The following is a 25206-nucleotide window of genomic DNA, read 5'->3' as shown; positions in this document are numbered from 1 at the left end:
AGACCGGGAGACTGAGGCCTCATCCCTCGGCTCTTAGCCGAGGTGTCGCCAATGCCCTCCCACACAGAATCAACTCCACACCGAGGCCTCGCGCAGCCGCCCCGCCTCTGCGCGCCCCGACCCCCTGGGCCCTCGCTCGGGCCCCGAGGTGGAGCCTTGCCCAGCGACTCCCGCTCTCCGCCGGCCGACGGGCCCCGCTGCTCACCCCAAACGCTGGGAGGGAGGGAGCGAGCGAGCGAGGGAGGGAGGGAGGGGCTGCCGGGAGGAGGCAACCATGTGGTTCCAGCTCACTCTCTTTTTTTCCCCTCTCTCTTTCTTCACTCCTTTTTCTTTCCAAACAGGGAAAAGTGTTCCACGAAGCAGTAGCGCCTTTCCGCCTCGCCTTTTCCTCTCTGACCCTGGTCCCCGCTCCCGTCTGGGCGCGAGCTGGTGGGGCGAGCGCTGGAAGCCCCTCCGCGCCGGGCAGCGCGGGCGCGGGGACCTGGGCGCGGGGGCGCGGGGCCAGCTCCCGCGCCGGCACATGGCTGCTGCCACCCCGCGCGCACCCCGAGGCGCCGCGCCCAGCTCGCCGAAGGTCCGTCGGCTGCGCCCGGCCGCCCCGGAGCCAGGCAGCGGCTGAGCGGGGAAGTGCCCGCGTCCGGGGATCGGGATGACCCTCCTCCTCCTCCTCTGGCTAGGTGAGTGCCTCGGCGAGGGCAGGAGATCGGATGGCCCTGGGCAAACACAGTCGTGCGTCCCAGCCCGGACGCTGGCTCCGAACGGTTGTCCCCGCAGCCCGTGGAGTGCGCCGGACGCCTCGGTCCCTGCCTCCCGGCTGCAGAGGAGCACATCTGGCAGCGGGGGGCCGCCCAGTCGGCCATCGAAAACGTCTTACACATCTGGGCCCTGGAGCAGGCTTGGGGGTGGGGGTGTTTCCTGGTCGAGTTTGGCCGTGAACCGATGGATGTGGAGGGTAGTGTTTAGTTTCAGGAGCATCTGGGGAAACCGGAGAACTCGGGGAAGGAAGGTTTACTCAGGAATTTTTGTGCCAGGTTCCTGAGGGTGGGGGAAGATTTTTTGTTTCAAACAGGCGCCTCGAGGGCTCCGATTAGAAACAGATGTGTTGAAGAGTAAGAGGAAGGGAATGGAGGAAGAGAAGCGGGAGAGGAAAGGGGGAGAGGGAAAGGGCAGAGCACCAGGAGCACCGAGAAGGTGCAAACGCGCCATGACCCGGGGAAGGAAGAAGAGGGAAACGGGGAAGGTGGAGAGGAAGAGAGAAAAGAGAAGGATACTACGAAGCAGAAGAGCCAGCCTGAGGGAGACTGAGCAAAGCGAGTGCCACGAAGACTTAGGAAAAAATGGAGAGGAAGAGAAGAACCAGAGAGAAATCGGTTCTGGGGCAGGGAGGAGCCCTCCTGCTGTCCCTCTGGGTGTCACTCAGGCAGGACTCCTGGGGCCTCAGAGGCCCTAAGGCACAGACTCACCTGGTTTGGAAGCCGGTGGGTTTTCAGGACTGGGCAGGACTGTGCACTTGAGGATGTGTGCGGGCAAGAGCCGACAGGAGGGAGACTGAGAGTCTCTGAGGCACCGGGGGCAGGGAAGGCAGGCCGAGAGCTGAAGAACAGTCAGGATGTGCACCACGGAAGCACGGGGTCCACCCAGGGACAGGACCAAAAGTTAGTCCGAGTTCAGAAAACCAAAGAGCCAGCCGCGCGTGGGACAGTGAGCGCTTGCCTGGACGCCGGGCCTCCAAGAACTAGTCCTGGTTTTCAACTGACTAGCTGGGTGACCTTGGACAACTTAGTATCTAGGGCTTCAGTTTGTTTAGCTCTAAACAAGAAAACTAGATGATTCCTGAGTCTCTTCTAGCTCTGACAGCCTAAAACTCCAGGAGTTTGAGAGGGCTTGATGTCTAGAAAACCCCCAAACAAAAGTGAGAGGCAATAAAAAGTCACCCTGACATGGATGTCTAGAGCCCTCTCTTTTTATTTTTTTCTTTTAAACTTTACAAACCCACTGGGCCATATGCATGGCTCTCTAGGCCAGCCTGAGGCCACCAACCGCCTAGGTTAGAGGAATACAAGAGATGGACTCTCCGAAACTATTGCTCAAGCAGGGCAGTTGGGGAACCACTATTTTCAAAGCTCTTTAAATACTAGCCAAGTATTGCAATGCTACCCCTGTACACAGCTGGCATATCTGGATGGCACCTTTGTCACCTTTACTAGCCTCTACCCTAAGCTATCTATTACCAGATGTTCAGGAGACTCAAACTTCAGAGCTGCTTTATTAAAAACAACTAGAATTCATTAAATACTTATTATGCTGAGCACTTTATATGTACTGTCTTGTTAACTCATTTATTCTTCACACCACTATTGGCTACCCACTATTATCATCCCCATTTTACAGATGAAGAAATCAAGGTGTAAAGAGGTGACTTGCTCAAGGCATTAAGCTCATAATTAGCAGAGATAGGATTCGAATGTAGGTTGTCTGCCTTCAGAGATTACTCACTAAACCGCCAGGTATACAACCTTCTGTCACTACAGAAGGGCTCTTAAAAGTGTTCTCCATAGGGAAGTCCAGTTTAGTTCTCTTCATCAAGCATGAGATGTCAGCGTGGTCCTGCCCTATAGGAGAGGCCTGGGGAAGGGAAACAAAACTAAATTGTTTTGAGGACTTGCTCTCTATTCAGAAGCGTTTGGGCACAGTTTACATTGAAAAGAGGAAATTGACTTTGGCCCACAAGGTCAGTTGAAATCAGCTAGGCTTGGTGATGGTTGTCCTCTCAGTTCATGAGATAGAGGAACTCACTGAGGCGTGGATCAAAAGATGTCATTGATTTGCTGGCCCTTCTGTACTGAGTGCCTACTACCTGTAATCATTCCTCTGGTGAGAAAATAATCTGTTGGGTTGATACTGTGTCCTTTCACAGAAGCTACTTCTCATGATTTCTTTCTTGGTTCTGTCTTTATAACATTGCTACAAGCTAAAGCCATGCAGAAGAGAAAAAGTGGACTACTGACTTAGAATTCTGCACAACTGGATGTTCATCATTCACACCTACTATTAAGCTTTTGCCACATCTATGCCTTTGTGAGACAGACTCAGACTCATGATGTCCCAGCTCTAAGTTGAATAAACTGTTCAAGCAAGAAGTCACAGAAGAGAGGAATTTCGGGCAGGACAAGGGACAAAGCAGGAGACCCGAGATGAGGCTGTTGAACCAGAGAAAGGGAGCTGAGGGGAGCAACACTGAAGGAACCCCTCTCTGACTGACATCCCTGCAAGGGTCGGAAGCCCTTGGGGAGGTGCTTTTGTGGGCTGAATTCCCTTGTCTCCAAAGTGGTTTTGAGCCATGGCATGCTCTGGCACTTTTTAGTAAAGCCAGAAAGAAAACCCCAGAGTTGCCTGAATCCTAAAATCATCTACTAGTCCCTTAAAGGAGCAGTTCCAGGGCTGCTTCTGATCACCGCTGACATGATTTCTGGCCTCTTTTTTTCTGGAGAATGCACAGTATTGAAGGGGAGTCAGAAGGGCTAAGAGTTCGTAGTCTGAACAAGGATAGACCAGTTGACTCCTTGCTTTCTGGACCTGCCAGTGAGTGACTCAAATGCCCTGACTCTCTGATGGGAGTGAACAAGTAATGCTGTGAGCCCCATGGAGGAGAGAGAAGGGAGATTCATGGGTGCCCCAGCCCCAGCCCCTCCCCCAACTCCGATGCCCCTCCTGCCCTCCTCCCCTGAGGCTTGTGTCCTCTTATTCCACCTGGACTTCTCTCCTGGGCTTCTGCCATGTTGGTCTCCTGCCTGAACTCTCTGTTCTCCAACCTGCACACTGCCACTAGTGTCACCTTGTGAGGCACCTGGTATAATGCAAAGAATTTGAATTAGGAATCTGGCAAGCTGTCTGAGTTCTTGTTCTGACTCCCTTGTCTGTAAAATAGGAGTGAATTCAAGATTTCTATAATTCTATGATCTCACTCCTTTTTCCCATAAACCTTTAGTAGTCTCCATGGCTTGTAATATTGAGTACAAACACTTCATTCTCATATAAAATTTTGCACAATATCATTCATAATTCCTCTCCTCCTTGCCCCTAGACAACTCTCCAGGGAACCTGGATTACTTCCTGTGCTCTAAACATGCCCCAGGCTTCTTTCTGGCTCTATACTTTTGTTTATGATAATTCCTCACCAAAAATGCCCTCTTACTCTCTGTCCCTGCAGATCAAAATCTCGTTCACCCTCCAAGTCTCACCTCAAAAACCACTTCCTCTAGCCGCCCTCCATGATTCCCTCAGCAGAATGTACTCTTTCTTTCCTTCTTTTGAATCCCAGTAGCCTTTCTATTATGCTTGTTTGTATTACAGTGACCTGAATGCTCATCTAATACTCAGTCAGACTGTAAGCTCCGTGGAGACAGGACAGTGTCTCTTTCATCTGTGTACCACTTTCAGTACCTTGCATAAACTAAAAGCTTGGGAACTATTTGTTAAGAGAATTGGACATTTGAAACATTTAAAGTCAAGAAAGCTGAAAGATTGGAGGATTCTCACCCTTTGACAGTGGATGACACAATTGTGAGGACCCAGTTTTACCTCAGCTTGCCTTTCTGCTTCCTTGGCATTAATGCAAATAGGACCAGTACTATTTTTTAAAAAAATTGTACATAGAACATTACATGGACAGGGACCAGATAATATAACAAACTGATTTTGTTATGTTGAGTATGTTAGTACTAGATTAACAGTAGCCTTCTTCATTGAAAATTCTGCCAGGATGGGGAAGTCATTCCCAGAAAATGAGTTTGAGGAAGGCTTGAATGTATAGTCCGTTGGTCTGAAGTATAACGACAGGTCTCGCTAAGATTCCATGTCCTTCCCTCATCTTCTCACATTAATGGTGATGGTGATAATAATGATCCATTCCCAGTAGGTTCATATCTGTCTCATCCTATTTTTGTCTTGCACTCAGCTGGGCAGTATACACATGCGTATATTTCATGAACGTACCTAATGATAATGAACTACACAGACTTTTTTTTTTTTAAAGATTTTATATTTTTCCTTTTTCTCTCCAAAGCCCCCTGGTACATAGTTGTATATTCTTCATTGTGGGTCCTTCTAGCTGTGGCATGTGGGATGCTGCCTCAGCGTGGTTTGATGAGCAGTGCCATGTCCGCGCCCAGGATTCGAACCAACGAAACCCTGGGCCGCCTGCAGCGGAGCGTGCGAACTTAACCACTTGGCCACGGGGCCAACCCCATACACAGACATTTTTTAAAAAGTAGGGTCAAATATTGTCAGAACTGGCGAAAAACTAACAGACTATCTAAATAAATGATTCTTAAAAGTTTGAGACCCAGATCTCTCTGAGAATCCGATGAAAACCATGAATCTTCTTCTTAGAAAAAGACACATAGACATCAAATTTTGCCTATAACTTCTAGGGGTTCATTGACTTCCTGATACCCTTCCTTGGAACCTAAGTAAATCCTTAATCTAAACCTATCCCTTCTTTTATGATGAAGGAACTAATGTTCAGAGAGGTTTGGCTAAAGTTAAACAGCCAGTAGAAGGGCCGAGACTAGACCCGTAATTCCATGATCTGCCCTAGTGCACGTTCTTGAAACAGAAAATGTCTCTCCCTGCTTTTCAGCTCATGTAGTTAAGCTCCAGTATCACAGTTGCTCTTCAGATGCTTCAATGCTGAATAATTGGCATTGGTTTTTATGTTGAGAAATTGCCTGAAAAATAGGGCAGATGTCGTAACATTTCAATTTAGCCATCATAACTGGAAATCCTGGAAACTTCTGCAGTGCTTTGTATAATGTCTGGTATGTTCAGCAAAAGGGAATTATACCCAAAGACTCAAAGATGTGGGTGGGTGCCTGCAAGGAATGGAACGGGAAATCAATAGGTCTAGCTGCTACATAATTTTGCTGGGTTGTTCTTGGCAAATCATACCTCTCTGAGCCTCTGTTTCTTTCTCTGTAAAATGGGATTATTAGACTAAGGTTATCTCTAAGTTTCCTTATACGACCAGCCTTCTCTGATTTTTTTTAATTCTGAGAATTTGCCGACTGGTCTGGATGTGTTTATGACCAGGAACACACGGTGTTACCTGTTTATCTGATTTTTTTCAGGCACTGCTCTCTCATTGGTAGCATGTGATTGTAACTCTAGAAGGGCCGACTGCCTAATGTGAAGAGAGCAGTAGTGATGCCTCCTGGAACTGCACTGTGGCCCTTCCTGCTTAGCCAGGGAGCATCATTCAAGGCGAGGGTGGATGGCCGGAGACCTCTGCCCAGGAAGTTTAGTAACTGAAATACTCACCAAGAAGACCTCATCCTAAGCAGAGTTACCTACAAAGCAAGCCCTAGCAGGGACACCCAGGGTAGACTTCTCTGCAGAGGGTCTACTGTGTGAAATTATTTGCAACATTAGGCATTTTCTTCACTTTCTAAAATTAAGGCATAATTTACGTGTAATAAAGTGCACGCATTAAGTGTATGGCTCACTGGGTTCCTTGCATGGGTTTGAACTTGTGGCTGGATTTTGAAATATGAATTGTGTATTATTGGCTCACTTATAGTACCCGAGAGAGGATTATATGGGTAGGATTATTGTGACAGTAGAATTCGTTTCTAACATTGTACAAGGTTTAGTTTATGAAGTATGGTAACAGACCTTATCTCATCCTCAAGTTAGACTTTGAGAGTAAACATCATTATTATGCCATTTTGCAGATAACTAACTGAGGCTTAGAGAGAAAGCGAGGTTCTGAAGATTACCCCGTTAGTAAACAGCTGAGCCAGGACGCCAACCTAGCACTTTGGGTTCCAAAGACCATTTGCTTTCCGTTTACCAGGAGGCACTTAGTTATTCTGAAATCAAGGCTTCTGTGTTACCAAGAAGAGAGGGTCAGGCTGAAGCAGAGACTTTGCTTACAGGATGCCAAACGATAAATCCCACAGTGGAAAATTCAGTTAGAAGGTTTATTACCCACTCCCTCCCCCCGCTTCCTTCACATAATTAAGAAATGATTTGTTTGGGTTGATGACTATTGTTTTTAACACGGAATTACTACATATATCGTAGATTGATTACGAGTTCCTTCCATTTGATCAGAAGACTCTTGTACTCACCGTTATGGTTGTAGAGACCCTGCCCTGCTTTGGGCAAGGCAAAAGGGATGTGTGAGCCCCCCTGATTAGCACACAGTCCTCAGGCTGAGGGTGGTAAAGGTGTATGATTGGGTATGACTTGCCCTGTATGTTGCTTTTTCTACTTAAATTTCTGTTTTCAGCAGTTTTGACTTCTTTGTCCCCCTCTCCCCAAAAAAGAATGCAGACTGTACAAAAAAGAAAAATTCTGGTTATCTGAGCTTCCCAACTGTCTGGAATCTAGAAATATAAAAGTTTATTTCTTTTGGCACCATATAGACCAAAATGGGGAAGAATGCCCAAATCAAACAACCTTTATTTTGTTAGTGACTGTCAGTTGGGTCTCTGTGTGAGCTGCCTCAGCCGAAGTCTGGCGGTGATAAGACCGAAGGCTGCTTTGTTTCAATAGAAGCCGGCGGGGGTGAGGGGTGGGGAGCGGGGGGCGCACTGTTTCCTTTGTGCCCATACTAAGGAGAAAAAATGGGCAGCCGTCTGCAGAATGGTTCCCCCGTCAGTGTGGAATATTGGAAGTTTTTCTGAAGTGAGGCAGCAAAGAGGATCTGGAGAGTTCAGGTCACAAAGGGGACAGAGAAGAAAGGAGAGGAGCAGGAGGGAGAGGAGGAAGGGGGAGGTATAGAAATAGCAACAGGGGAGGATGAAAAAGCTAAGCTAAAACCGCTGAGCTCCTGGGGTTTACAGAGCGGCTTCTCTGAGCTCATTCTCCTTCATGGATGCGGCAGCAGCTCCTTCATCTCCCTTTTATGATCTTCTTTACCACCCACATGTGTACTATTACATTTTCTACTCCATTCACATTCTCACTCACAAAACAGTTATAGAAGGGAGGCATCTTCTGTAGTTCAGGCCCTGGGGTAGGCTCTGAGACTCCAGTAATACAACAGGTACACTTTCTACTATCTCAGAGCTCAGCCCAGTAGGGAAGACATATTCATAAACAACGAATTACAGCTGTATGAAAGTGCCGTAATCGAGGAAAGTACCAAGGTTTCTAGGAGGCCCAGGGAAGAAGCAACTTATGTGCTGTCTTGTGGAGATAGGGTATTTCTTCCATGTAGGTCTTCAGGGACTGTGTCTTTATCCCTCACGGCACTTGCACGTTAGTGGAGTTGGTGCTAAATATACAGCTGATGGGTTGACAGATCAGCCCCATCGTCATCAGAAAGTATAGATTAAGTGGTATGTCCTTGGCATCCGGCCAGGTGCTTCCTGGAGGGAGTCAATCTCCCGATGTCCTTGCCTACTTGAAGTTATGGTCTCATTCTTCATCACAACCTGCCAGCAACATAGTTACCTCTGTTTCCTCATCCCTCATGGGATGTTAAAAAAATGGAGAGAGAAAGAAATATATCAATGAATTTGGATCTCTTAATTAAGAATGGTGGTCTGTGCATTCAAGGTTTTAATTGTCTCCCTCTACATGGAAAGTGATTAGGATCAAGCAAAGGAGAAACTTTCTGTTCCAGAAGAAATTCGTTGTGCTGAACGGAGACTCAGCCCCTGACATGGTCTTACTTCTTTTTCTGTTTGGGGGTGAGGGTGGGAGGATCAAATCCGGAGAGGGAAATCGCTTTGTGGCTTCATTGTTTAAATTTAGGTTTGGGTTTGTGGGGATCGTTCAGACTCGGAGCAATAAGCCTTCTAACCCAGCCTCTGTCACTTCTCATTACTTCCAGTGACAGTTCCAATTATTTCCAATCATTCTTCAAGGGGAGAGTCGGGGACGGCGTATAAGGCTTCCATGTGGACCAGCAGTGTAGCAACCTCTAAAAGAGCCCAGCCCTGGGGTCCTCAGACCTCCGCTTTGAAGCCCAGCTCGGCCACTTCATGACTGTGTGACCTTGCATAAGTTACTTCACTTTCCTGACCTTAGTTCTCATAGGTTTGTTGTGAGAATTAAATGGGGCAATGCACATAAAGAATTTTAGCACCCTGCTTGGTAGATAATAAACAGTGAATAAATGGCTGTCATTATTACCATGACTGTCCTTGCGGGGAGAGGCTCAGCCCATGGATGTTTGGAGGGTCCGTGTAAAGTCAGCTGACACCAGATCAGCAGGGCCAGCCTTGGAGCTTTGGCCACTGCTGTTCCTCCACCCTGCAGACAAGTTCCTAGATGTCCTTCTGGGAATGTCGCCCTGCTTCAGGACCCCAAGAGCCATGTGGACCCTGTCTGTGCCCCAGCTCTCTGCAGCTGCTCTGGGAGAGTAACTTTCTGCGCTATTTAGCCCTGGGCAAGAGGTGCCCTTCTTTATGCTGCTTGGCGTACTGTCTGCAGGTTGCTGAAAAGACACCACCGCGTGCAGGCCTTCTTTCCTAGGCTCTGCGCTCTCCACTACATGCTCCTGAGTGCCTGGGCCACCTTGGGTTGGCCCAGCCTAGGCAAATCCTGGGTGGTTCATTTCTGCTTTGGATGTCGAGGGTGGTTATACTGAGCAGCTGCTGGGTCGCAGGCACTGTGCTAGGGACTCTATACAAGTAAGCTCTCGCATCCTCACAACCAGCTGTGAGGCAGGAATTATTAGCTCTATTTGACAGGTCAGAAAAGTGAGACTGAAGAGGTGAGGTGTTCTGTCCTAGGCTCTACAGCTTGAATATAGCAAAACAGGAGATGGGAGCTGAGTTTGCCTTCTGCTTTGGCACTGATCTGGGGAAGACAGGAATGAAGAGATAGATGGATAACATACATATAGCGATGCACAGACCAGGGCCACTCAGGGTCCACCTGGTCTTTGAGGATTCGGCCTAATAAGGAAGTGCAGGTCCCTGCATTCTCCATTTTTCAGGCAGTCATTTGTCCTGACCAAAATTAGACTCCAATGAGCCCAACGCTCACATTCAAAATTTGTTGAATTATATTCATTTTTAAATTTGGGAGAAAAGGAAAACCTCAAGGTGAGAAAAAAATGTCTGTTTTTTTCCATTCACCTGAATAGCAAAGAATATGATTTCTCTCCCCATTGAAGAGGGCTAAACAGTGTCCCAGATTTCTGCAGACCTAGAATTCCCACTCAGAATGCATTCTTGGGCCGGGGAGGTAGAGTCTGGGTTTCCAGGGGAGGCCTGGTCTCCATCTGCTTTTGTCTAGGGGAGTTCCATCCCCGACCCGGCTCCAGCCAATAGCAGAGGGCAGCAGGCTCCCACCTTCCGTCCTCTCCTCTCTCAAAGGAGAAGAGCCTGGAAATGGGGCTACCTCTCTGCAGCCACCTTCTCTGCTCCACTGCCTCTCACTCCCTGTTCCCGGAGTCCTGCAGCTTCCCAGGCCCTGAGGAATCCAGGTGACAGTCCCTCACATGCCGGCCACTTGGCCTGACTTTCTCCTTTCTCTTTCTCTCTCTCTCTCTCTGGGCCCAATATGGCCTGCTCTCAGATCTGGCACTTAATGAGAGAGAGACAGAGGGAAAGACAAAGGCACAGAGAGAGAGACGGAGACAGAGAGACAGAAAAGATGGAGAGAGAAACAGAGAGACAGAGACAGAGAGGCAGAGAGAGAAGAGAAGGAAGCATGAACTCTGTGATGCTCTTCTTTCATTTGTTGCTTTTTTTCCTGCCTGTCCCCACTCCCACTTCTTCACATTCACAGCCCACAACCTTTCCTGAAAGGTTTTGCTCTCAACTGATCCTAAGCTCCTGCTGGTACCAGCCCCTGGTCTGCCCTCAGGCCTCATACCTCGCTCTTCCTCACCTCCATACTGTTGATCTTATATTTCCCTTTGCCTCTTCACATGTCCCTGACCAGCTCCCACCCATCCTTCCAGACCGTGGGTCCACAATCATCTCATCAGCAAAGGCTTCCCTGGCTTTCCCGGGCAGACAGCTCTGCTGGCCCATCTGTACTCCCATGGCACGTGTCACGTTAGAGTGGAATTGCTGTGTCGCATTATAGTGTGATCTGGGGTTCTCTGTGTTTCCTGTGTGCTTGCGAGCAGCGGACAGTATTCTAGTGTCTGTAATCCCAGGCCCAGTGGCTGGCACACGTTAGATACGTGGACAACAGTGAATGAGTGAGCAGATGAACAAACTTATGCATGAACAAGTTAGTGAATGTAAAGAGTAAGCTTGTAAAAGTAAGGATGTTACCTCATCCTAGGGTATCTTTAATGGGATTATTTATCATAAAAAAGACCCCAAAGAGGAAATGCTAATTGTAGGCACGGAACAGAAGATGGGGGAAATATTTGCAGGTAGAGGGGCCTGTCCAACATGCCTCGGAATCCTTCCACCGGAGAGGTCGCCCACTTAGTTGCTCCCTGAACAGGACTGACTCCAGCCGTAGGGGGATGTTAGAGCTGTGCCGTGAGCAGGTGCATGGGCAGGGGTGGCGTGACATCCTGAAAACCCTCTGTTTAGATCTGGTCGTGGGAAGCCTGTAGCAGTGCAACTCTTTTAGACTTCGGTGATTTCTTGTCCATGTAATAATTTTCAGGGCATGTGGCGTCTCCTTCCAGCATGTTCTGAACTTTAGCCTCATTAGTGCACAAAGCCAACCAGCCATGCTGACCGATTTCTTTCCTTACCCTTCTCAGGTCCTCTGGGGGTGAATGGCAAAAGTCGTGTACGGGTGCTTAGCCAATGCAGTGGCCCCTGCCCGGGCACATGGAGTTAAAGGTCCTCTTCCTGTTCTTTCCTCTTTCTGTTCTTTCTTGGTGGATTCACCCTGCATATCACTAACTCTACTGAGGCATCTCTGAGGCAGGACGAGCAGAGGAAACACAAGTCACTCAATGATTACAGAAAGTGTTGGTGGGATTTAAAATTAATATTTCCAGGCTCAGTGCTTATGCATATGTTGGCTCATAACAGCATTGTGAGGCAGATATCATCAGCCTCCATTTTATAGAAAAGGACCAGAGAGAGGTTAAGACATTTTCCTGATGTTACACAGCTAGTTGGTAGCAGAATCAAAATGAGAAGCTAGGTCATCTGGCTCCCAAATCATTGCTTGTCCCTCTCCTGCACATGCCCATGAGCTCCCCTTATGAGTGGCAGCAGCATCCCACAGCACTCAGCAGGACTGTTCGCTGGCTTCCATCCTCAGTTGTCTCATTGCCACTCCAGCTCACTGAGTGGGCAGTGGATGAACTTCCTTTGGAAGAGCCTTGCCAGGTATGGCTGCTCTCTATTCTGGGAAGGGTGAAGTTTGTTTAATAGGTCCGATGTCCAACTATCCTGATTTTCTCAGGACTGAGGGGTTGCTCGGGACATGGAACACAGGATTTTCAGTGCTAGATCCAGAACAGTCCTGAGAAAGCCATTTGATTGGTCATCCTGGCAGTGGAATATCTCACCGCTCAAAGTGTGATCCCCAAACTAGCAGCAGTGGTACCACAGGGAGCTTGTTAGAAATGTAGAATTCCAGGCCGCACTGCAGACTCACTGAACCAGAATCTACATTTTAGCAAGGTTCCCCCCCGACCCCCAACATAAGAAACATCTGAGAAGCTGTGGAGCAGGACTTAAGCCGCCTTTGACAGGAGTTGGGGAAATGGAAAACTTGCACCTGAATTATCTGACCTGGAAAAAGCTTTGCTATCATCCCAGGTGATGTGCATTGACATGTGAGACTTAGGTTTATAGGCCGAGGAAGAAAGGAGTTACAGATCTCACATTTGACCCAATTGGGATGACAGGCTGAGGGGGTCTTGATGCTGTCTGGACATCAGTGATGAACGGTTAAGCTTTCGGTCTATCCTTGAAATGATGATGCCCTTATAAACGCTCTGAAGTTTCCTGGATTCACTGGCCCTTTTCCTGGGGAGAGGCTGGAGCTGTGAGTAGCAGACAGCAAATGAACCAGAGTGCGTGCAAGGACAGCAGCAGGCTATACTCTTGGGGTCTGGAGAGTCAGACACGTGAGATAAAAGCAAAGAGGACAAACCATATAATAGATCCATGCTTGGCAAATAGTAGCCTCTCCAGAGTTATTTACCGAAGGAATAGTGCGGCTATAAAAGCAGAATTCCAAACCTGCGTGTTTTCCTGTTTGACACCTGGCTCCTTATCACAGGACCCTAATCCTGCTTTGCAAATGAGTTGTCAGTGGTTACACAGCCTATCCTTCCCCATGGTGATCCCTTGCTCAGACATAAATAGAAGGAATTGAATCTGTGCTCCAGGTGAGGAGGCAGTTGGCCAACTCCTAATATATTTCATCAACTTCTCTAGACTTTGGCTTATCTCAAAGTAGACCTGGGTCAAATCAATTGTTCAAATCCTTTAAATGATGGTGGTGTGTCATGTTTTGTTAATCTTTTTGCTCTAAAAACTGACTGTCAGATGTTAAACTAACAGGCACCAGGTAAGGTAGAAAAAGACATTTGTGTTTCTGGGGCTGCAGAGCAGCCTCAAACGAAAGAAGCATAACCCACATTTGTCAACTTTCTGTCTCTTCCCAGTCACATGCCCAGCAGGAGCTCTGAAATAAGGGCAGCCCAAGGGAGGGAATGACAGGCAGGCCTGGAGATGAATGTGTTCATGCGTTCAGTTAGAGCTGTTTCAGACAAAGCTGATTTCTGCTCTGATAGTTATCCCACCCCGGCACCAAGCATCAAACCGTCCCTTTTCTCATAGTAGAGAGAGATGTCTCTGACCAAGGTTGGTTTTATAATGATTTCTTCCGTGTGTTTTGTTTCCCTGGGATCTCGAAGGGCTTGGTTGTGGGTGGATTTTATGAGAAGATACAGATTTCCAGTATGGAGCAGCTCCTGTGTGCTTGGTACAGTGGGTGGAGATGGAGCCGTACGTGACCCGAGACCCTGCTCATCGCAGTCTGGTGGGGGGACCAGACTGACAGAGGAAATGGTGAAAGATGTCAGCAGAATGTAGTTAAATGCCAAAATGTTTGGTTCAGACAGGAATTGAAATGGGAGTTTTGGAAAAGGTTAGTCATTAAGATGTAGGATCTTACTCCAGCTAACAGTGGAGCAAGAATGTGTGTAATGAGGTGAATACACGGTGACTGAGGGCATTGCGTCAGGGAGTGGGTGACGGGGCAGGAGCTTGGAGACGCAGAGCCTGGGGCATAGGAAGGGGGAGGATATGCGGGGGTGGAGTGGAGACGGTGGTGAAATAGTTGTTCAGTCTCACCCTGGAAATAACACACATTCATAGCTTACAGGCCAATTTGGGGACCTACCTCAGGCAGTGCTAAGTGACCTTGGGCAACTCACTCTCTGGGCCTCACCCTGCAAAGGAGAGATTGGTGGAGAATTTCGAATCCTTCTGGCTGTGTAGATGGAGGGCGCTGCAGGATTCCGTAGTGGGAGGCTGCGGCCCCAGTGATTGCTCCTGTTCCTCCCACTGCGGGCACTGGGAGCTGACGCTGTCACCTGCACCCCCGCAGCTCCTTCCTGCCCTCACAAGCTCCGGGCTGCTGCTCTGGCTCTGCCCCGTGCTTTCCCTTGCACTTAGAATAGACCCCAGGAAGCCCTGCCCAACCCTCTGCCCCTGAAAACGTCCCAGGGTCTTTACGCTTGTTTCTTTCTAACCCTGGAAATGCTCTTCACCTGGTCTTTGCAAGGCTGGCTCCTTGCCTTCCAGGTTTCAGTGCAAATATTGCCTCTGTGAGACCTTTCTTGAGCCCCACCCAACCTCCCCTCTAACTGGAACCTCTACCTGGTCACCCTCACATTACCCTGTTCTATTTTCTTGCTAACCTTTATCACAATCTGAAATCTTCTTTTTACCTCTGTTTGTGTACTTGTCTATTGTCTGTTTCTATGAGATCCTGGACTTTGTCTATATCATTCACTTCTGTATCCTCAGTACTTAGAACAGTGCCTGACACAGACACAGATGCCCAATAAAGATATGATGAATAAGCACGTATGAGCCCTTATGAGCAAAGGTCTTTGTATAAGTTATTTCTTTTAATCCTCATAACAACTCTGCCAAGTAGGTATAATTGGATCCCATTTTACAGAGGAGGACACAGCATGTTACAGAGGCTAAGTCCTTGCGGAAGGTTACACAGCTAGTAAGCCATGGACTCCGAATTTGAACCCAGGCCGTCTGACTTTAAAGCCGGTGCCATAGTTAATACACTATTCAAGACATCTAAACCCATGCTTCTCAGACTTTAAGGTGCTTATGGACCCCCTGGGGATCTTGCTAAAATGCAAGATCTGATTTGGTAGGTCTGGAGTAGGGCCTGAGAGTCTGTTTTTCCAACAAGTTCCCAGCCAATGCGATTCATCTGTGGAAAATATCTCTCAGGAAGGAAGAGACAGCCAGAGGGGGAGAAACTGAGGCTCAGAGAGATTAGGCTGCTTTCCTTAGATCATATAGCTGATTAATGGCGGCAGAGCTGGGACTCCAGCCCAGTGTCCTGGTTCCTAGCCCAAAGCTCTTTCAACCGCTCAGCAACCCCAAGGATTTTAAAGTATACACACATCTTCAAAGACTGTTTGCAGGAATATGGCCACCTGAGTTAGAGACGGCAAAGGGGGTCCATGGTACTAGCCTATGTCCCTGCTGATCACGGCTACTGTACCTGGCTGCCACTGGGCTTCCCATGACGGGGCATGACAGTTCTTGTTTTGAGAGGCAAGAGTGGTTCCCCTAGAATTTCCAAACCTCCTCTGACCACAGACACTCAGCCATCTAGGCATGTGTCTCCAGCGTCCCCACCATCACTCTCTCTGCCTCATGGAAAGAAAGTGCCCTGAGCTCGGGCTGACCAGGTCCCCTCTGGCCGCTATAGGGTTTGCCTTTATAGTACTTATTATAATGCCTCAGCTCATTTGTGCAGCCTCCACCTTTCCCCAGCCCTCCCTGTTCACAGAAGATTAAATGTCTACTTGTTGAAAACTTTTACAAGTCTGTCTCTTCCCCCTTCCACCCAGCAGAGATCCTTTCTGGAAGATGATCATCCATCCTCCATTTGAGCAACAGGAAGCTCAATACTTGCAAAGCGTCCTTCCTGCTCTAAGACAGCTCTTACCACTGAAAAGGACTTTTGACTCTGAGCTGGAGTCGCCCTCCCTGGTAACTGCCACCAACGGAGGCTACAAAGATTAGTAACTGCCATAATCACCTTACAAGTACAGGGTCCTCCAATTTATAAAGTGATGTTTTAAAAACATTTACCAGTGATAGGCGCTGTGCTGGACATTTCCATATACCCTTCACCTCATGTAATACTCACAGCCACAGCCTGAAGCCTGTAGTTTCGATGCCCACTTTACAAACATGGAAATGGAGGCTCAGACGGAGGGATTTAAGTGACTTGCCCCAAGTGACGGCCAATGAGCTTCAGAGACAATGTTGCTTCTACCACATCGTAGCCAGACATCCTCCTACCCAAAAGCCCTTTCCTGTTTGTCTCTCCTCCTGCTCTTCCTTTTTACAAACTAAACATTCCTGTTTCCTTTCACTTTTCTCCCCAGTTATTATAATAACTGGGCTGACCATCGTTAATTGAAGTCATGTTATGGGCACTCAATATGTAGATGAATTAATCTCCATAAGAACCCTAAGCTATCTCCATTTTATAGATGAGCAAAATGCTGAAACTCATTATTTGTCCAATGTCACTCAATTGGTAAGAGAAAGCGAGGATTTGAGCCTGGTCTCTCAGACTGTGAAAAGGAGAAAAATGCTGGGGCGAAGGGATGGAATGAGGACAGTGGGAATCTGAGTGAGAAATAGTGCAAACTTGGATCATTTCCCGTTTTAACTATCTTTATTGTGTTGGCAGGCCTGGCCCCCGTACAGAATAAGGTAGCACTAGGCGGGACTTTCAGGGAGCCTAATCTGTGCAGGGGAGCAGGGCCTTGACTTATTGAGGGCGTTGTTATGGAGGAGGCTATTTGACACCAATTCTAAGTACTTAAAAAAATCCAGCTTTACTGAGATATAATTGCCATACAATAAGCTGCACATATTTAAGACATACAATTTGTTAAGTTTTGGCATACGTATATACCCATGAAACCATCATCTCAAGCAAGATATTTTAAACATATTTCATAAATCCGAAAGGATGGCATTCTTAGTAATGAATTTTTTCAGGTTCTGATCTGGACCCAGGAAGGATGGAAACCCATCTCTGATCCCTAGAAAGCCTTGGAGAAGGTTTAGACCTGAGGTTCAGCTGTAATCCAGATTTGTAGGATCCTTCGGTCTCCCTCTGCTTCTAGACTTCTGTACTATTTTGTAGGTGTCAGATTTGTGTGTGTGTGTGTGAGGAAGATGGGCCCTGAGCTAACCTCTGTTGCCAATCTTCCTCTTTTTGCTTGAGCTGCGCTAACATCTGTGGCAATCTTCCTCTATTTTACGTGGAATGCCGCCACCGCGTGGCTTGACAAGCAGTGCTAGGTCTGCGCCCATGACCTGGGCCTGTGAACTTCAGGCCGCTTAAGCAGAGCACGCAAACTTAACCACTATGACACGGGGCCAGCCCCTGTCTGATCTGTTTCGAACTTGAGGCAGGGCCCACATCTCCAGCCCTGTCTCAATTCTCTGCATTCCCATGAACCTTCTATCTGGGTTCAAGATAAATTAACCATCAAGTTCTTGGGGCTGGAAAATGAAGTAAAATGGAACCAAATGGGACTGGCCCCCCAGCTCAGGGGCCCCTCTTTTCAGTTCTCCTTTCAGCAAGGATGAGGTGACCCACCAGAGCCTCCAAGAGGATACCCAAGAGACAGGAGGCACAGGGTCAATACCCACTTCCCGTCTTCCCAGCTGCCCCCTTTTCCCTCACCCTTGCCTCCTGAAACCCCCTCCCCAAATACACATTGCATCAAAGGGAGCAAGAAACACCCCAAAGTAGTGAGGATTTCCGGAAGGACTCTGAATGCAAAGACAGAGGCTTGCTCCAGGATAGCTAAATGGCTTCAATACCATCTTTACTAAAGACCTTCCTCATTCCTCTCAGTTGAAGTAACCTCTGTCTGCTCTAAAGTCTCATAAACTTTCCGTTATGTCACCAATCACCTCTACTCTTGGGAATATAATTAATCACATACATATCTTCTTTCACTTTCTGGCCTGTAAGCTCTCTAAAGGCATGACCTTGGTTTGCTCCATCTTTGCTTTCCCCGCAGTATCTAACCCATAGTACACAACAGTGCTTGTTGAACACATGAATGAATGACCCCCCCTTGTCCTAAACCTCTGGGAAGAGCTGTGTCTCTGCAGTGAGCAGGCTCAGAGCTGAGTATAGCATTACCCTGGTGTCTCTCACACCAAACGTCACACATGAAGTATTAGTAAATTACGCACAAAATGGTGATTCTCACTCGTGTGATATAAATAGTCAAGGAGATATACATACTGTCTCTTTACATACACTGTCAATTCTCAGCAAAGGTGAGACTTAGCTTGACAGGCTTGGCTCATGGACGGAAATGGACTGCTGGCACTGGTGAGGCTGTCTCTCAGGGGAGATACAACTTCCACCTCCAGTGGTTCCGGCAGGGGTGAATGAGCCAGGAGAGAATAGGTAGTTGAAGTGGGAAAGCCTAGTTCTGAGCAAGGTGAAGGAGGATGAGTCTCAGTGGCTAGGGTTCCATTTGCTCAATCCTGACCTTTGAAAGAAGTCTACAGAGTCATGGATCACCAGTATAATTCCCCACCCAGAGACAGCCATTCCTTGTGGACAAATGTGGAAAAGCCCAAGAAGTGAAGGTTCCTCAGGTCACTCAAAAAGTAACCCATTTATGGATTAGACAAAACTTGATTTGGGGTATAGGCATGCCTAGATTAGCGTTTCTCAGACTTTTAGATTACAAGGACCAGTAAAATTTCAAAAATAAATTTGGGCCCACTTTTAAAATATTGCTGACTATAGATATTCAACAAAAATAGGAATTATCATCCTACTTTTGAAATTTTTCCTAAAAAGAAATGGCATTTCAACACAACAAAAATAATAGCAAAAATACAATTGACAACCATACCCTAACAGCTCTCTGTCTGCGACAGCTAACATTTGCTGAGTGGCTGACTGTATGCCAGGCACCATTCTAAGCATTTTACCATTATCTCATTTTACACCATACATATTACATTGTCTGTGTTTTTTCTTACTTCCTTATGAAACCATGAAAGTTTCATCATGGACAAGTGGCACCAAATTATACCCTAGAGTTAGGGAAGCACTAGATGAGAGAACTTCTTGAGGTAGCTCACAGCCCTAGGAGTCAAAACTTCTTGAACCTTAAAGTTTCCACTTGAAGCAGAGGCCAAGATGTGATCCTCCAGAGTCAGCTCTTTATGCAGGAGGATAAACATCTTCCTCTGAAGTTTTCTTTTTCTTTTTTTTTTTTAAAGATTAGAACCTATGCTAACATCTGTTGCCAATCTTTTTCTTTCTTCTTCTTCTTCTCCCCAGAGCCCCCCAGTACGTAGTTGTATATTTCAGTTGTGAGTGCCTCTGGCTGTGCTATGTGGGACGACGCCTCAACATGACCTGATGAGCAGTGCCAGGTCTGCGCCCAGGATCCGAACCAGCGAAAAACTAGGCCGCTGAAGCGGAGCGTGCGAACTTAACCACTCGGCCACGGGGCCGGCCCCTGAAGTTTTCTTTGATATTAGGACCCACTGAGTTCTATTTCCAGTTGCAACTGAGACTCATAAGGCTGCAGTCTTTATCGACAAATGCAATGGCCCAAGTAAATCATAATCCAGCCAAAGCTAAAATGCTTCCAACTACATTTTTGGGTCATGAAAGATGAAGGAAAAGCTACCACTTTTGCAAGATAGAGCCTTTCCCCCTTTTCCCTGCCTGTACTTTCAAAAGCTTGACATCCCACTATCATGTTTCACAGTGAACACAAACCATATGGCTTAAGGCAAGGGAAAGAATGCTGGGTTGAGTAATGGGCTATGAAATAAATAACCCTTAAATGATCATTTAAAAAACAATCTTAAGTATTTCCTAATGTCTAGATTAAAGAAAATTCATGGGGGCCTGAAATAGAAAGAGAATATAAAGGACCTTAGAATGCTGCCTCTGGACAGAAGGGCCTTCTTGAGAAGAGGGACAGGCCAGCAAGGTCATCCAGTACAAAGTCTCCCCAGAGACCAGACACATCTTCAGAAGGAGGAAGCAAGTGGGAGGCATTGTTATTTATTTTTTCAATGCTTAACAAATCAGCTCAAAGAGACCCAATGTCAGGCCTAGATGTGAAATCTTACATTTCAGGAGATAGCGCTTTAGAGTCCAGCTGGAAAAGGAGCCAGATTCAGCATGTGATTTAAGTCCAGACAATCTTTGCTTGTGTCATCCCTTCCTCTTAACCATCTTGCTTCCCTGAATAGGAAAGGAGAACACAGTTGGAACTTCCTATTATGCATAGTATGCAAAAAAAATTGTTCTCAAACTCCCTCCTATTTCCAAAGAACTAAATTTGGAGGGAAATATGAGGAAGCATATTATAGTAGATACAGCATTTAAGTAAGTGTAGGAAGAACTGACTCTGAAGGACAAGTCCTGGCCTCTCCATCAGGGGGAAAGCTCCAGGTTCATAGAAGTTTAGACTCCCAGCACTGGAATTTAAAAAAAAATCTGATGGACAGGGGAGCCCTGGATACCTCCCTATTCTGTCAGCTATGTGACCTTAGGTAAGTCGCTTGCCCTGAGCCTCAGTTTCCTTATCTGCAAAATGAGGATACTAACTTCCATTTTGCAAAGCAGAAAAGTAAGGCTCTTAGAGATTCAAAACTTGGCCAAAGTCACAACCTAGTACTGTATATATCTTGTTGCAAAGCCTGTGCTGTTTTCCCTAGCCACACCAAGATGAGATCATACGCATTAAAATGTTTGTAATGAGCCAGGCACTGTGCAATCATTCCCTTGTGGTTATTAGGCACAGACTTCCATCTGGCATGCACAAACAGACGTGTCAGCCCATATCTACGTGTGCCCGTGCATACGTTCATGGAAGACTGTCCTTTACAGATATAAGCAAGTTTGTGGTCTGACTAGCACGAGAATACTTGAGGAATAACAGGACACAACCAGGGTCTCTCTCAGAAATCCAGGCTATGAGGTGGCACGAGCCTTAGGAAAAGCGGTCCTGGATCATGGACAGTTGCTCCTGCTCTGACGAATGCCAGCACTGATCTTCCCAGCCTGAGTGACACGTGGCCCACTCTAGGAGGATCCTAGTCCTACCATCCTGTCCCAGAAATGAGTTCTTTCTAAGAGGTTAAAGCAAACTATATCTGCTCTTACGGATCATTATTCTGGGGAAGCCTGGGAAAAGAGAGGTTTGACTTTGGGGAAATGATAAAGAGGAGAGGGAAGCTCCTGGTTGGTACCCACATGTGCAAGGGGTGACATGTCCCTGGAAAGGTGTCATCAAAACAGTGAAGGGGAAGACTGTAGCCCTTTCAGAACATCCTTCCAGGAATTCTCATACATTATTAGTGGAGATGCCTTCAGAATAGGGTAAAAACCTCCGACTGTAAAAGGAGTTGGACACTGTCCTCCTTGGAGACTGGAAGGTGGACAAGGTGACGTCAGCCAGCCCTTGGCTTCAGTGTATTGTCCGAGGAAACAGGGTGGGAAGCTCCGCTGTCTCCCAGAGCCCACTGTGATTCAGCTATAGGCCCGGGCAGGTTTCCATGTCAGCTGCACTTCCAAAGCCAGATCTGCAATTTGAACCTAAAGCCCTGCAGACAAAGAAGACTGTGTTAAGAGTGGGGCCGATTGCTCACGGAGCCCAGCAGGGCTCTTGGCTCCACAACGTTCATTAGCATCTTAAGTTCACATAAATATATATGAGGCCTGGGATTCCTCTGGGAGTCCCGGAGGCCCTCTCAGCCAAAGCAAAATCTCTCCCTCTTTGCACCTCTTCCTGGGCCTTCGGACGCAGCTTCTCCCCAGAGCCCAGTGTTGGGAGGCTATTCCCCAGCAGGGGTCCCATAGCTCATTTTCAGGTGCAAAAATAGACATTTTGTCCTTTGGGGGACCGGCTCTGTTCTGCTGTCCTCCTTATGGCCGTCCAGGGTCTCTGAAGACCAGAGATTTCCCCACCATCCCTCTCATAGCTGCAATACTGGAGACTTCAAGGCAAAGTGAATCTGTTGCATGGAGGCAGCATAGCCCCCTGCGAAGCCCAGACTGGATACTGCAAAACTTGGGACTGAGGGGGATAAGGACACTTGAGGTTTTTTCTTCTTAAAGGACTCCCAGTCTAATGGAATATACAAATTAGAGAAGGAAAACCAAAAAGTAGAAACCTGAGACACAGCACCAACCTCAGAAAAATGTAAATGAGAACATAATTAGCAGTATGTGAACCTTGTAAATTCTGTGGAGAGGGGGAAGGACAAGAAGAAACTGCTGCTGGATCCAATCTCAGAGGGCTTCTTGGAGGAGGAGAATTCTGACAGGAAAAGGCTAGAATTGGGAAGGGTACTGACTATTGGGCAGGGACAGCTGCTCAGCTGCCCTATCTCCTTCACAGGGGCACTGCAGGACAATTGAATTGGCAAGAAGAAAAGCAGCTCCAGAGGTTCTCAGACACCCAAGAACAGCCCCGTCTCATTCCAAAGTAACTAGCCCAACTACTGCAATTGTTTCCAAGTCTGGAAGGAAAAGAGGGCTTTCAGAGAAAAGCCACAAAACGAAGCCAGTTGAATCCCGATGTACATGGGGAGAGCCTGTGTGGGTGACTAGCCTGGGGTGCTTTCTGGCTGAAGCTGGTGTGCCCTGGCCCCGGCTTCGGGGTGTGGTGCCACAGCACTGCCCTCGCTAGATAGATGACCCTCCCTCTGCAGCTTGCTCTGAGCAAAAAGCCCATGTCTCACGTAGTGGACCAGAGGAGGGCAGTGGATGAAGTGGGAAGAGGAAGTTAGGATGGCAGATTTCCAAGCTCTGACAGCATTTTCAGCTCAGATTCTTTGGAAAAGGTTTCTTCAGTCCTACTTCCTTCGCTGACCTTGGCAGACTGGCGTCCCTCAGTCAGTTTGAGAGCAGGCATTCTGCTTTCTGATGCATCTTTCACCCCAGGTAGTCTGTCCATCTTTCTTCCCTGGGCTGGATGAGAGCCCAGGCTCTTCATTTGCTTCTCCTGGAACGCAATCCTCCTCCATCTGCAAACAGCCTTCTCTTGGACAAGGAAGGAGGCAAATTTCTCCGCTAGGAAGGCGCTCTCCCTTCCCCCGAGATCATCAACTTCAAGTCACAGCAGGTTACATTAGAAGGATCTTTGGAGGTCAATAATTTCAACTCATACTGCAAGCCCAGAGTAAGGAGGTGACTTCTTCAGAGCTGGGCTATACTCCGTGGTCATCTCTTGCCACTCTGGTAGAGGTGGCACGGAACGCAGGCATGGCAGAGTCTCTGCAATCAAACCAGCCTGGCTTTCCACTCCATCTTTCTGACCTGATGGCAATGAAACCGTGAATTAGTTATTGAACTTCTCTGAGTGTCTGTTTCCTCAGCCACCAAAAAACAAAAAAGAAAGAAAAAACGATAATAATAATATTACCTTTTCGTAGGATGATCTATAGGATTATTGATAATAATAGCTATCACTTATTGAGTATTTACTCTGTGCCAAGTGCCGTGCTGAGCACTGTATGCACATTACCCCAGAGTACCTCATGCCGTGCTTGGCACACGGTCATGTTCACTGTAATTATTACTACACCAGAGCCAAACAATCAGTGCTTCTCATGGACATGTCTCACCTTTGGCAGCAGACTTCTGAGATGATGAAACTCCTACAGTCCCCAGTTTCTACAAGTCAGGACGACCCAAATGCAGGAGCACACTTCACATTCAGGCTGAGCAGTGACGCTGACCTGCTCTCCAGCACTGGGGAAAGGCCACCAGCCTGCTAGTCCAAACACAGCCTGCTCTCATCTTGTTTAAACAAGGCCAGGGAGGCAGGCAGGCGGCCTGTGGTTGGGGAGGAAGAAACGAGGGCTGTTTGGGATTCCATGTAGACTCTGGGCTATTGAAGCTGTCAGGCTGATACACAAGCTCTGTCAGGCTTGTAGCTCTTGGCATTCTGGCCGCTTCCCCTTGATGACCATTTATAGCAATCCCTCCAAAGCGCGTGGAGCCCTGGGGTTGGGTGAAAGTGATGAAGCTGGAGGGGAGGCTCCTGGCCTTGGGGAGGCAGGTGGTAACTACTAGAAACCTCCCTACCTGCAAACCCTAGGAATTTCCCAGAACTCGGGCTCAACTGCTCCCTCTTCAGTCTGCGATGTAAGAGCAAGCCAGTGCGGAAGACAGGTTGGAGGGTAGAAGGAATGGAAGGATCGTGGCCACCAACCATGAATTTTTAGCGGAGTTTTAATGTAGGACAAGCCCATATGGTTTTGTGGTAGGGAATTCAGTCCCTAGGCCCCTTGAATTATTCTTTAATTTTCCCTTTTAGGCATATTGGAAGTAGCAAACATTTAACAGAACTTGGGAAAGGGAAAGATGGCTTGACAGCATCCACAGTCCAATCTAGTCATTGACCTCTGGCAAGTTCTGCCTCTTTGCATCATTGTGATTTCCATGGTGTCTGCTTCAGGAGAGGGTAGTGGATTACGTGGGTCCTAGGCAGACTCTGTGCTCTCTTAGTGCCTAGGATGATGAAAGGTTAAGAAGAGGGTTTGGAACCAGTCCTGCAGACTTAGAGTTGGGTAAAAAGAACACTGTCCTCAAAGCTAGCTGGATGAATTGCTAGCGTGTCAGGAAACGACAAATAATGATGACAAAAGGAGAAGGCTTGTGGACGCCGAGGCCACAGGAAAACAGTACTTTGAGGTGGTCACCATGCGCTTGCGTGCACCTGCAGGAATGCAGAAGAATAATAATGTCCTTGTTAACCGTGAGAGGAATGTCTGAGGGTGGGTGGGAGAAGGATGGGCAGAGGCAGGGGAGGGACAAGGGGCATTGATATTATTGTGCTAGGTACCAGATACTGGGTTATGAGCTTTACACGCGCGATTTTACTTTTTAATGTTCATAACCTTGAAAGGTTAGTTTCATTCTTATTTTACAGATGAAGAAACGAAGGTTCATAGAGGCCAAGTAAATTGCTCAAGGTTTCAGATTTAGCATCTAGTGGAGCTAGGATTCAAACTT

General features: G+C 47.5%; 1 protein-coding gene and 1 long non-coding RNA gene across 4 annotated transcripts in view; one reads left to right on the top strand and one right to left on the bottom strand.

The window, feature by feature from the left end:
* Nucleotides 1–289: 289 nt before the first annotated feature.
* CLMP (CXADR like membrane protein) overlaps nt 290–25206 on the top strand; it is a 90009-nt gene continuing 65092 nt past the window's right edge. The window contains exon 1 of one of the 2 annotated variants that reach the window (XM_005611655.4): nt 290–677. In XM_005611655.4, the coding sequence (XP_005611712.3) occupies nt 650–677 (28 nt within the window). In that variant the 5' untranslated portion in view covers nt 290–649. The remainder of the gene's footprint in view (nt 678–25206) is intronic. The other variant, XM_070273822.1, reaches the window with a different exon arrangement.
* LOC102147876 (uncharacterized) overlaps nt 20226–25206 on the bottom strand; it is a 73011-nt gene continuing 68030 nt past the window's right edge. For both annotated transcript variants that reach the window (XR_011440855.1, XR_011440856.1), the window contains exons 5-8: nt 23814–24910; nt 23060–23505; nt 21439–21788; nt 20226–20424 (exon numbers count right to left, since the gene is read on the bottom strand). This is a non-coding gene — a long non-coding RNA (uncharacterized lncRNA). The remainder of the gene's footprint in view (nt 20425–21438; nt 21789–23059; nt 23506–23813; nt 24911–25206) is intronic.

This window comes from Equus caballus, chromosome 7, assembly GCF_041296265.1.
Source record: "Equus caballus isolate H_3958 breed thoroughbred chromosome 7, TB-T2T, whole genome shotgun sequence".
Taxonomy (NCBI): Eukaryota; Metazoa; Chordata; class Mammalia; order Perissodactyla; family Equidae; genus Equus; species Equus caballus.
Note: the sequence above shows the minus strand (reverse complement) of the source record. Positions and strands in the feature narration are given on the sequence as shown.